This window comes from Tachysurus vachellii, chromosome 13, assembly GCF_030014155.1.
Source record: "Tachysurus vachellii isolate PV-2020 chromosome 13, HZAU_Pvac_v1, whole genome shotgun sequence".
In the NCBI taxonomy this organism is placed as follows: Eukaryota; Metazoa; Chordata; class Actinopteri; order Siluriformes; family Bagridae; genus Tachysurus; species Tachysurus vachellii.
In genome coordinates, this window is record NC_083472.1 from 9,956,292 (window position 1) to 9,968,557 (window position 12,266).

The 12,266-nt window shown below is 37.8% G+C and overlaps 2 protein-coding genes across 2 annotated transcripts; one reads left to right on the forward strand and one right to left on the reverse strand.

Annotated features, from left to right (window-relative positions):
• Positions 1-999: 999 nt before the first annotated feature.
• Positions 1,000-7,948, forward strand: stx5a (syntaxin 5A). Its single transcript, XM_060885465.1, has 11 exons — positions 1,000-1,158; positions 1,824-2,044; positions 3,069-3,136; positions 3,243-3,298; positions 3,403-3,473; positions 4,486-4,602; positions 4,759-4,815; positions 4,926-5,007; positions 5,129-5,235; positions 5,478-5,599; positions 6,659-7,948. Exons 2-11 carry the CDS (start codon positions 1,976-1,978, stop codon positions 6,816-6,818), a joined length of 909 nt encoding a protein of 302 aa, XP_060741448.1. The 5' UTR covers positions 1,000-1,158; positions 1,824-1,975; the 3' UTR covers positions 6,819-7,948.
• Positions 7,949-10,500: 2,552 nt separating this feature from the next.
• Positions 10,501-12,266, reverse strand: zgc:162144 (RD3 domain-containing protein). Its single transcript, XM_060885752.1, has 3 exons — positions 12,106-12,266; positions 11,655-11,959; positions 10,501-11,056 (listed from the first exon to the last, which is right to left on the reverse strand). Exons 2-3 carry the CDS (start codon positions 11,957-11,959, stop codon positions 10,693-10,695), a joined length of 669 nt encoding a protein of 222 aa, XP_060741735.1. The 5' UTR covers positions 12,106-12,266; the 3' UTR covers positions 10,501-10,692.

Consider the following 12,266-nt stretch of genomic DNA (forward strand, 5'->3'; position numbering starts at 1 on the left):
TTGGTGGGTGAAAGGAAACACGAGAAACCAAGAGAAACCCACATGGACACAAGGATTATTATGCCCAGATACTCAGGACACAGTAACCTGAGCTCATGATCAGACCTGGGACAGATCTGAAGCTGTGAGGCAGCAATTAAGAATCTGACACGAAAGAATTCCAATTTAAAGACAAAACAAGATACAAGCACCTCAGTTTGAACTAGATTTGTAAAGTTCGTTGTGACAAACTTTGATGTTGGCTTGTCGGAGCAAGTATTCCCAAAGACCGGTATGGTAGTGTGCCAATGCTTTTGGAGGCGAGTGGATACGAGCATGTTACGTCACCCGAATACCAGTGACGCAATTCCCCTCATTGTGCTGAGTATTTTGATATATCACATGTCCATTTTGTGGTATTTTCTTATTTTGGGGCGGGGCTGCAAGTGACGTCACGTCGCGTCATCAGAATACTCGTGAGGAAGTTTCCCCTCATTATGCTGAGTGTTTTGATATGTTACATGTCAATGTTGTGGTAATTTTTTATTTTTTCAGACCAGGGGCTACGACATATCCGAAGGCCCTAGGAGGAGTTACTCTTGATATATTTTCAGTGAATATTCTAACATAATCAAGTGAACGGCAGCAGACTAATACACACACACACACACACACACACACACCTTTGCAGTCTGCAGTGTGGTGACTTCTTTCTAGAAAGAAAAATGAAAATGTTCTATTCTTTTTTTTCTATTCTAAGTGCCTTACAAACTTGCTTGCATATAGTATAATATATTTGCCAATATGATATCGAATTGCTCATGAATCATTAAATAAATATGCAAATTAGTCCGTGATATAATCTCCCTCTGTAAGCATTAAAAATAAATTTTAAAACAGATTTTTTTTTTGTAATTCGATGCTGTCAGCAACTGGACTTGCTGTTGAACCTCTGACGTGAAACGGCTTACGTTCACAACAAATAAAGAAAGAAAAGAAACTGACACACCCATAATAAGTCTGTCTTTAGTCAGGGCTCTGAGAGACTCGGCGCGCATGCCTGCTGGTGGACGTGGCAATGACGTCACGCGCCGGAAGTTGTAAGCACGGAAAAGACAACCCATCTGAAACTGTCGGCAATCCGGCGTCTCAGAAAAGCGACAGATTTTCTAACTAACAGTGAGTAAACGTATACGGTTTGTATTTGCTGTATTGGTCACGGGCTTAATATAATATTCTGTTAGTTCTTGCTGAATTACATTCCGTGTAACTGAAACTAAAGTCGAGTCTTTCAACTAGCATACAGCTAACCAGCTGACGAGCTAGCATAGATACGTAGCAACAAAGCTAGCGTTATTTCACTTTCTCAGTAGATGTGTCTCAAACAGGACCTTAACCTTTATGTATGCGCACTTCATAGGGTATAAATAAACGCCTCTTATCCCTGATATAGTGCACTCGATGAGCATTAGGGAGTCATTTGGACTGAGCCGATTCTTCGCCACTAAACATTTGGGACTGGAAGCTTTTCATCATTTGTGTGTATTTTTATCAATATAAATAGATTAGTATTAAAGATTTAAACAGATTCAGGCATGTAACTATCAGCTACGTCGTGTTACATATCCTAATTATACAGCAGTGAGCTGGAAGCTTCCAGGCGATTCACTGTTGAACTGTTGATTTTCAAGCAGCTGCTGAAATATAGCTACGTCATTGATACAGTCAGTTTGATCGATTATTGCTTTGTTTACTACCAAAGATTACCTTTACCTTTAACAGATATGTTTAAAGAAGACGTTTGTTAATCACAGGCTTTTTAACTAAGACCTGCTTTTCCACAGATGATGCGCGTTCAGGAGCGCAAACCACCATCAGCAAGTTTCTAGTTCTTTTAAATACATCTCGTTAAATTCTCTTCACCCACCGGAGAGGTGTTTACTTTGGACTTTACTTCGGAAATTACCAGGGCCACCTCACTGTGGTTTGCAGCATCATGACTTGCAGAGATCGCACTCTGGAGTTCCAATCCGCCTGCAAGTCCCTGCAGGGGAGACAGTTACAGGTAGGACACAAAACTCACTCCCCTGTTTAAAACAGACACATTTGACAGAAAACAAGACTCCTACCTTATTAAGATGGGAATGCATCACAAAGGTGCCAACGTTTATGGTTTAGTTAAAGTAGTTTTGGTGACAAAATACTGATCTTGTTTAAAAAAAAAAAAAAAAAAATTATCACAAAATAATTCTACACATTGCAGATTTATCTTTCATCATATCTACCTGTATAGGTTTGGCAACAAATCAATGATGTTGTGATAATGTATAAAAAATACCCCTTTTTTCTAGCAGTTATCCACAGGTTTGCAAGTCTTTTTTTATTTCTTTTTTTTTTTTTTCTCGCCTGCTCCCACAGGCACTCTTGACTGATCCCACCTATTTGCAGTTTCTCATGCTTGCAGATGAAATCTTTGGCTGGTTTAATTTATCAAAAACAAAAGTAAATTAGTAACTTAAACCACTGTGACTCTCACTTACCTCTGATCATGCTCACAAGCTTTTGGTCTGTGAGCCAGTGGACCTAGACAGCAGTGTGGTCTTATTGGTCAATAAAAAGGACCAACTTATTTTTATTAAGCACTGTGGTCTGGCCCGAAAATATTTTGTTAACGTAAAAGCCTGGATGTTAATTGCCACACATTTGAAAAACATTAGCCATCCTGTTCATTTGCATATGCTAGAATTGTGTTGGTACCTATGATATAAAAAGGCAGTCACACATTATTTTGGTTTTTATGTGCTATGCAAGTGTGAATATGATACTTTCTCTGTTCTGTAGAGGAAACAGTTGCTCTGCTGTATTTGCTAAATTAATGGTATTTGCTAAATACATTAATGGAGGTCATGTACTGGTTTGTAGCGTTTTAAGCCTTGAAAAATCCCCTGTATTTTTATTATTATTTTTTATTTCTAAGCTGTAACTAAGTGGAAATTTTGTATTGTTATTGTATTGTTTGTGCTCATTTCACTGTACATGTTAGGATTGTGGCATATCCTCATCCATTTTACTGTTTCTCTGTGTTACAGAATGGTACGGTGGCAAAACCAAACCATAATGCTCTTAAACAGCGGAGTGACTTCACACTCATGGCAAAGTAAGACTTGTGAATATATAAACAAGTATTATTTCTGGCATTTCAGTTTTATGTAGCTCTCAGCATTTTCTCTAAGTTTCATTACTGCTAATTTTGTGCCTTTCAGGAGAATTGGAAAAGACTTGAGTAACACGTTTTCTAAACTGGAAAAGCTCACGATTTGTAAGTACTTGGCTGATTAACATTGTCTGTGCATTGGGTTGTAAGTCCTGTAATGTGTGTCAGTAGGATTTACAACCATTAGTAACACTCCTCTCATTCTTCAGTGGCCAAAAGGAAGTCTCTGTTCGATGACAAGGCTGTGGAGATTGAAGAGTTGACCTACATCATAAAGCAGGTCAGAGGTCATTCATAAACATAAAACAGTCAGGCTTGTAAATATTTGGACATTTGCATTTGGCCCTTTGTCAATGTTAGCTATTTACAACAATATATGCAAGTAAAAATTAAATATCAACTGTAATAAATTAAGCAATATCAAATGAGGCATGAATATCAGCATGGTTGTGATTCACTATATGTAGTTGTAGCTGTGCCAGTATTCAGTATAAGCTCATTTGCAATCACGATACTGATTCTATACAACTCTTATAGAAACAAGAAATAAATATCAAATAAAAGATCTTTCTGACACAATATGGTCAAGTGACCCTGAATATTTTTTCCTTTGCTAGAGGAAATGTGTCCTGAGGAAGCCACATTCAATTTATAGCTTGCTCGGACATGTTGATTTGTACTAACCTGTTTAAGGTGTTTTCCATGATATTGGCTTTGCGTCATCCTTCTCATCTTCATGTGACAATTATTCCTGTATATAGTCAAAAGTTATATTCATGAAAATTATAATGTGCTGATGATGTCACTACATGACAAAAGTAACAGATTAAAACTAAGAAGTGGAATTTAAAGCTTAAAGTGAAGTAAGCAGATAAAAGGCCTGGTAGTGTGACATTAACTTTCAATAGGAAGTCCAAAGGGCTGCCAGTAAAGCAAACTACCATTTGTCTGAAAATCAAAACAAACAAAAGAGAGATTGCTGAAAAATTCAGTGTGGTCAAATCATTTCATTTCAACACAGACAGCTGAAATAACAATAACTGTGCATAAAAAATTGGGCTGATTATTTGGGCTGACATTGTCTTTTTTCCCTAAACTGAAGTTAGTTCATTGTAAATATTTTTTCATAAAGAAAAGCAGGCACACACTTGCATTGAATTATCTCGTTTTATTAATGCACACGGAACAACGTGGATGCAAAGGTTTAAAGACCAGATAACAAGACTTTTTGGGTTTAAAGCTATAATGCTCTGTCTGTATTTATTTTTTGTGTGTGTTTGTCTTTGTTTCAGGACATCAACAGTTTAAATAAACAGATAGCACAGCTGCAAGACCTGGTTCGCTCTCGAAGTGGTCAAAATGGACGGCACATTCAGACACATTCCAACACGATTGTTGTCTCTCTCCAGGTAACAAGTCTTATCTGATTATCTCCAAGAAGTGCTTTTGAGATTGTCATCTTTCTGATCTTTCATTCATGTTGACTAGACCAGCTGTCCTGCTGTAACATGTAAAAATGTAACAGAAATATCGACTTATACTGTACACTCTTTTAATGTTTGCAGTCAAAGTTGGCATCAATGTCTAACGATTTCAAGTCCGTGTTGGAAGTGAGAACCGAGGTAATGTTTATTTACTCCTTCTTCATTTCAGTTGTATCTCACAGCTGTCCTTATTTCCTTATAGTAAGGAGTGTTGTTGACACGTTTTGTATTTGTTCTGATCTGTGTAGAATCTGAAGCAGCAGCGCAGCAGAAGAGAGCAATTCTCACAGGCGCCAGTGTCCACCTCACCTATGCTTGCCAACAACTTCAGTAAGTTAGCAAGCCACTGCAGTTTTACTTCATCAGAAAGGAAATAAACAAAAGTTTTTGGTCATGGTAATACACAAAGAATTAAAAAATTTTTTTGAGTTTAGTGAACTTTACTTTTCAGGTAACTCAGTATTGATGCAGGATGAATCTAGAAGCCTTGGCAGTGATGTGGCCATTGACATGGACTCAAGAGCAAATCCCCTTCAACTGCAACTTATTGATGAACAGGTACGATTCAGTGGCAAGTGTTTCAGTTTTGTATCACTGTTTCTTGCATGCCTAACATGAAATGTGTCTGTTTTGTTCATTTAGATGATTGGACTTGTTGAATTTATTTAGACATTCCTTTGTTCTGGCTGTCATAAATGTTAGTCTTCAATATATGTTTATATAATGTATGCATATATTAAACATGATTTGAATAGATTACTGTTACTCATCTCTCCCCCAATCCTCAATGTCATTTATAGGACTCTTACATCCAGAGTCGAGCAGACACCATGCAGAACATCGAGAGCACCATTGTGGAGCTGGGCTCCATCTTCCAGCAGCTAGCACATATGGTCAAAGAACAGGAGGAGACCATACAGAGGTGAGAAGGAGAATGCTTGAATAGTGTTGTGTAATTTGAAGTACAGGAGTGATCAGTTTATCACAAGTATAAATTTATCAGCTGTCCCATCGGTTAAATAAAAGTTCTATTGTCCTCTCACATTTAACAGGTTTTGGGGCAATGAAAACAAGGCTAGAAAGTGTAGTTAGTGAAACATAATTGTTTATAATGATCTTCTTATACAGAAACAAATGAATATGTGGCTATTTCTAATGTAAAGATTTGGCCAGCATATCGGCTATGAGTTATGGTGTGCTGTCCACACATAGAACATATTATTTACATCTGGCTAGCTTTATCACCATGTTAAACGACAAGGTGACTGCATGTTATGCTAGCAGGAGAGTTATAGGATGTGCTGGTGTTGCTCTACCCTATATTTTACTTACTTTTGTACCTACTTCCACATACCTGCCCAGTCATGATTCTGTTACAGGATGAATAATCTAGCTAGTTAAAAACATTTTTTCAGCCATTTCACAGTTCAGCCAGTTTGTACACTACAGCAGGCTTCGGTTCCTGTGCTAAGTTTAAATATTTCTACATACCAAATGGAAATGTTTGTTTTAATTGTTTTAAATAAAGTCAATAATGAGTGTTTATTTTAAATTATGGAAATGAGTATACAACTGATGGCTAGGACTATGTGAACTGTGTAACATTGCTGACAGTGCTGATTTGGCCACCCTTTTGTTTAGTAGATGTAAGTTGTTAAGTAGTGTTAATGGGATGCAATAGAGTTTAAATAAAAATAACTGTATTCCTTGATTTTCCAACTTGTTTTCCAGTCTTCCTTATAGTAATACATTCTGTGAAATGAGTCAGAATATTATTCTAGATTTGTGATTGGTGATGAGGTTTTCTCTTTAATATGCATAGTTATCAAGTAATATAATTTCATGAACATACTGTATGAGATGGTATAAAGGCACTGATATAATCCGCTGGCAAACTGAGTGAGTATTTAGCATTAAGACTGGTACAACTGGAAATTCATGTTGAATGCTGTTCATGGATATTTTTCTTGTCGTTCTGTAGGATTGATTCCAACGTGGAGGACACTCAGCTGAACGTGGACATGGCTCACACTGAGATCCTCAAATACTTTCAGTCGGTCTCCTCCAACCGCTGGCTAATGATTAAGATATTCCTTGTACTGGTGGTCTTCTTCATCATATTTGTGGTCTTCCTTGCCTGAGAGGAAAGCACCACAAGGAACGATGGGATTAGGACATGGACGATGTGCAGTAGCCATGGACTATTACTGGGCGATGTGCAAAAAAAAAAAGAAGTAGACTGGACAACAATAACTTTGCAAAGAGAGCGGACATATTGTACCACTTACATGTTGTATGCTTGTATACTCTGAATGAAAAATGTTAGTTAAATTATAGAAACTTGTATGGTTAGTCTTGCTCTCTGCATAGATTATGACGATGTGGGCAGTTTTAAAACATCCTGCCCTATTCAGGGAGTGGGGTCAGATTTCATTCTTGTCGTTTCTCTTTGTTACCTTGACACATTTACATTATAAAAACTAAGCCTTCACTTACCATACTTATTTTAGGGAGAAGGCTTATTTTGTGAATGGTTTGATTCTGCAAACTGGTTTAGTTTTTTTTTTCCCCTGACAGTGTTATCAGCAATCAGTGGTAACATGAATGATGTAAAGGACTCGCTTTTACGATAAATTAATATGATCACTTGTACAGGTTTCTTTATGATAAACTTTCGATCTTACATGTGTTTCATCCTGTCTCCTGTTTGTTTAAAGGAGAATTAGTCCTTTGATAAAACTATTAATGGCCTTGTAATGGCTTTTTACTGTAAATTGTTGAAAGAGTTGCTTATTTTCCTTATTTTTAATTTCCAAAGCATATATAGCAAGCTAGGTATTCCGTTCTCATGATTTTACGCTTTGTATAGTGTAAATGAAGTTTTTAGTGCTTTGTTGATGATTTGTGACTTAACCATACAGCGAGCCAAAACAGAAGCATGACTTTTAAAACCGTAATGTGAAGTTCAATCTACATTTTCTCAGTCACTAAGAAGGCAGAGTTTGCAAAATACCCAGGTTAATATTATAAGGAACAAACTTTGCATTAAATTCTGAAAGTTTAAGGCACCAGTATATGTAAAGTATCTTTATCATTCAGTTTCTCATACACTGCTTTCATTAGAAAATTCTACATGAACCATGTACAGCATATTAATTAAGCACTTTTTTAAATCATGTGTTTCCTCACTTTTTTAAGCTGAATGATGCCTCAAGTAAGAGCTGACCGTGATTTCTTGAAAGGAACTGCATATTAAAAACAAATCTACGAACCTGGATTATTTTCCTTTTTTGTACCTGAAACAAAACATGTTTTGCAGTTGTTTTGATTTGTTTGCTTCTTAACATTAACATTGTTTACAATACACAGTGAGGGAAAAAACAACAGGGTGGTGTGATGTAGCCTAAAGTTGATTATTTTCCAATAACATCATCCATTTATTATTTCAGGCTTAGAAAATGTGGAGTAACTGCCAAACGAATCCCTCTGAAAAACTGTTTTAATAAGTTTTATAATAATTCGAATAATTGCCATATGTAATATATTAGAATGAGCACCTTCATCTAAACCTGTGATTAGCCCTGCAGCAGGAACTACTTTCAGACTTATTAAACACTTTCTGATTAATCAGATTTAAGAAACTGTGCTGTGGTATAAGCAGTTTTATTAATCTGAAACTTTTTTGAAATTATTTACAGCAAATCTTCAAAATTCAAAAAAATTCAACAAGACACTAGACTGATGCTACGTTCACACAAACCGTGAAAAGCGACTGGAGATCATTCATTTTCAGTGAAAGCTGGCCACTTAGAGCAACGTCAGTGACAGTGACTGTTAGCGTTTAGATGTACAGTAGGTGTGTCCCGTTTGCAAGAAAAAGATGAGAAAAGTTTAACTTCATGAAAAAATGGAGCAACTTGGTGCAGCAATTACCAATCGGGATGGAGACAGTAGAGTTCACTGCTGCACCTTCATCTCATGTGATATGATGCATATATACAACTGGTAAATTTGATATAAAAATGCTTTCACTTTATGTTTTGTTTTAGTGGCAAGAAGATTTGTTTTCTTGGAAGTGGAACGCAAGATGTACCATCTATTGATGAACGTTACTATAGCAACCAGCAGTAGAAACACCTACTTGAAGCTGCATTGTAAAAATGTCTGGTGACATGTTGTGATAAAACTGCTGTACACACGTGGACAAAATTGTTGGTACCCTTTGGTCAATGAAAGAAAAACCTCACAATGGTCACAGAAAAAACTTTAATCTGACAAAAGTAATAAAATAAAAATTCTATGAATATTAACCAATGAAAGTCAGACATTGCTTTTCAACCATGCTTCAACGGAATTATTTAACAAAAATAAATAAATAAACTCATGGAACAGGCCTAGACAAAAATGATGGTACCCCAACTTAATATTTTGTTGCACAACCTTTTGAGGCAATCACTGCAATCAGATGATTCCTGTAACCGCAATGAGACTTCTGCACCTCTCAGCAGGTATTCTGGCCCACTTCTCATGAGCAAACTGCTCCAGTTGTTTCCGGTTTGAAGGGTGTCTTTTCCAGACGGCATGTTTCAGCTCCTTCCAAAGATGCTCAATAGGATTGAGGTCAGGGCTCATAGAAGGCCACTTTAGAATAGTCCAATGTTTTCCTCTTAGCCATTCTTGGGTGTTTTTAAGCTGTGCTTTGGGTCATTGTCCTGTTGCAAGACCCATGACCTGCAACTGAGACCAAGCTTTCTGACACTGGCCAGCACATTTCGCTCTAGAATCCCTTGATAGTCGTCAGATTTCATTGTACCCTGCACAGATTCAAGACTCAACCCTGTGCCAGATGCAGCAAAGCAGCCCCAGAACATAACAGAGCCTCCTCCATGTTTCACAGTAGGGACAGTGTTCTTTTCTTTGATATGCTTCATTTTTCCGTTTATGAACATAGAGCTGATGTGCCTTGGCAAAAAGTTCCATTTTTGTCTCATCTGTCCATAGGACATTCTCCCAGAAGCTTTGTGGCTTGTCAACATGTAGTTTGGCATATTCCAGTCTAGCTTTTTTATGATTTGTGTCCTCCTTGGTCATCTCCCATGTAGTCCACTTTGGCTCAAACAACGACGGATGGTGCGATCTGACACTGATGTTCCTTGAGCATGAAGTTCACTTTGGATCTCTTTAGAAGTCTTTCTGGGCTCTTTTGTTACCATTCAGATTATCCATATTATTGTCATCAATTTTCCTCCTGCGGCCACTTCCAGGGAGGTTGGCTACAGTCCCATGGATGTTAAATTTTTGAATAATATGTGCAACTGTAGTCACAGGAACATCTAGCTACTTGGAGATGGTCTTATAGCCTTTACCTTTATCATGCTTGTCTATAATTTTCTTTCTCATGTCCTGAGACAACTCTTTCCTTTGCTTTCTCTGGTCCATGTTGAGTGTGGTACACACCATGTCACCAGACAACACAGTGACTACCTGGAGCCCTATATATAGGTCCACTGACTGATTACAAGATTGTAGACACCTGTGAATCTAATTAGTGGACACACCTTGAATTAACATGTCCCGTTGGTCACATTATTTCTAATGTGTTTCTTATGTCTTTTCAAGGGGTACCATCATTTTTGTCCAGGCCTGTTCCATAAGTTTATTTTTTTAAATAATTCCGTTGAAGCATAGTTGAAAAGCAATGTCTGACTTTCATTGGTAAACATTCATAGAATTTTTATTTATTATTACTTTTGTCAGATTAAAGCTTTTTCTGTGACCATTATGAGTTTTTCTTTCATTGACCGAAGGGTACCAACAATTTTGTCCACGTGTGTATGTGTGAACGTAGCTAAAGGTTTCAACTTTTGATCTTTGGTATACATACATGTGTGAATAACAATGTAAGCACAAGCTCTTGTACACATTTTGTCATTCTACTTGTTTTTCATTTCTTCATCTTTCCCTCTTCCTCTTCATATTTTCCTGTTCTAAATCTCCTTGCTCCACTTTGCAGCCTCAAGCAGACCCCTCTGTGGGGATAATTTCTGGCATGCTGTGGCTTCTCCCTCTTCTCTGTCGTGGCGCTGCTGATGTTGCCTGCTCTGCACCTTCTTCCTCTTCCTCCTCTGACCACGTGTTTTCCTCCTGCAGGTTGCTACGGGATCCGCCAAAACTGCCCATGCCGCGGCTAAGTACACGGAACTTGGATCGGAAGGTGACGAATGAAAGGCTCTTACTGCGCCGCTTCTCCCAACGAGCTGCACGCCCCTGTAGTTCTTCATCAGCATGCTCCTCATCCAGACAGGCTCTCAGCACTGAGCGGAAGAGCTGAGGGACCTCATGCACTTCTGGCTCAAGCTCAGACACTAAATTACGAAACCTGAGAATCATACAACAGTCATACATCAGACAATAAACAATGTATAACCTTTATTATTAACCTTGCATAATATAATAAAAATGACATTACTAGTTGTAATGCAGAAGTATATATCCCACACAATATTCACTGTAATAAATCTGATTTTAAAATTAACTAGGCTCCCAGTATAGGAGGCTTGCTGTATATATAATGGAAATAAAAAGTATGTAATCAGGGCCAAAAGGAAACACAAACGCAACTCAGTGTAATGCAATATTCAGTAGAGCTTTGCTTTAAACTCCTTTGAGCTACTAAACAGTTGTTTTTTATTATCTTTTTTTTTCCAAAATTTTACAAAAGAGTGGAAAAATTAATCAATGAAAAATTATCTAATGAATTGCAAACAATGCATAAGTCTACCTTTTTGATGATTATAGTTGTTAATATAGACATTTCAGACACTTTATTCTGTATCTCAACAGACTATTAAACTTTCTTAAGCCCTCTACCCAGCCTGGGACAGAAGTACTGATATATTTTCAAGTACCGCTGTCTGTTAACTTTACTTAAACTACTACAACCTACAAAATGATGTCTCGTTCATGGTCCACCCTACCTGACAATGACAGGGCCACACTGTGGAGGTGGGATCCGTGAGCAGAGCTCCTGCAAATCTAGGACGTCTCTAGGTGTGAGCTTGTAGGGTACATGGGGTTGAGGCCCAGCCAACCAGCTGTAGTCTGGTAAGGATGAGGAGCTGCGACGGCGACGCACCTCACTGGCCCTCTCCAAACAGATACGCTCAGTACGCTTCACCATGGCACCCAGTTCGAGCATCAGGGTGTTAGTGACCAGCTCCTCTGGAGTGCGCTGACCAGGCACCTTTGGCTCCAGCGAGAACATAGCAGACCAGGGGAACATCTGAGAGAGAAGAAGAGATATTGCTATTCAAAGCTATCTTTGATTCCTTTGTATTATCTCCCTAAGTATTATGTCCCTATATAGGTACCTCCATTTTAGTCTTACATACTAGCATGATTAATGAGTTACTGTGCATTAGCCCTTACCTTTCCAATAGTTGTTTTTCTTCTCCTAGATTGTAGATTGACTCCAGTTTTTCAGCAATCCGAGTTTTCTAATCAGGGGCACATGCACATTATCAAGTAACACAGAAATGTTTTGCAGACTATGTAAACATGTATCCAAGTTTTCATGCACACCCATAAGT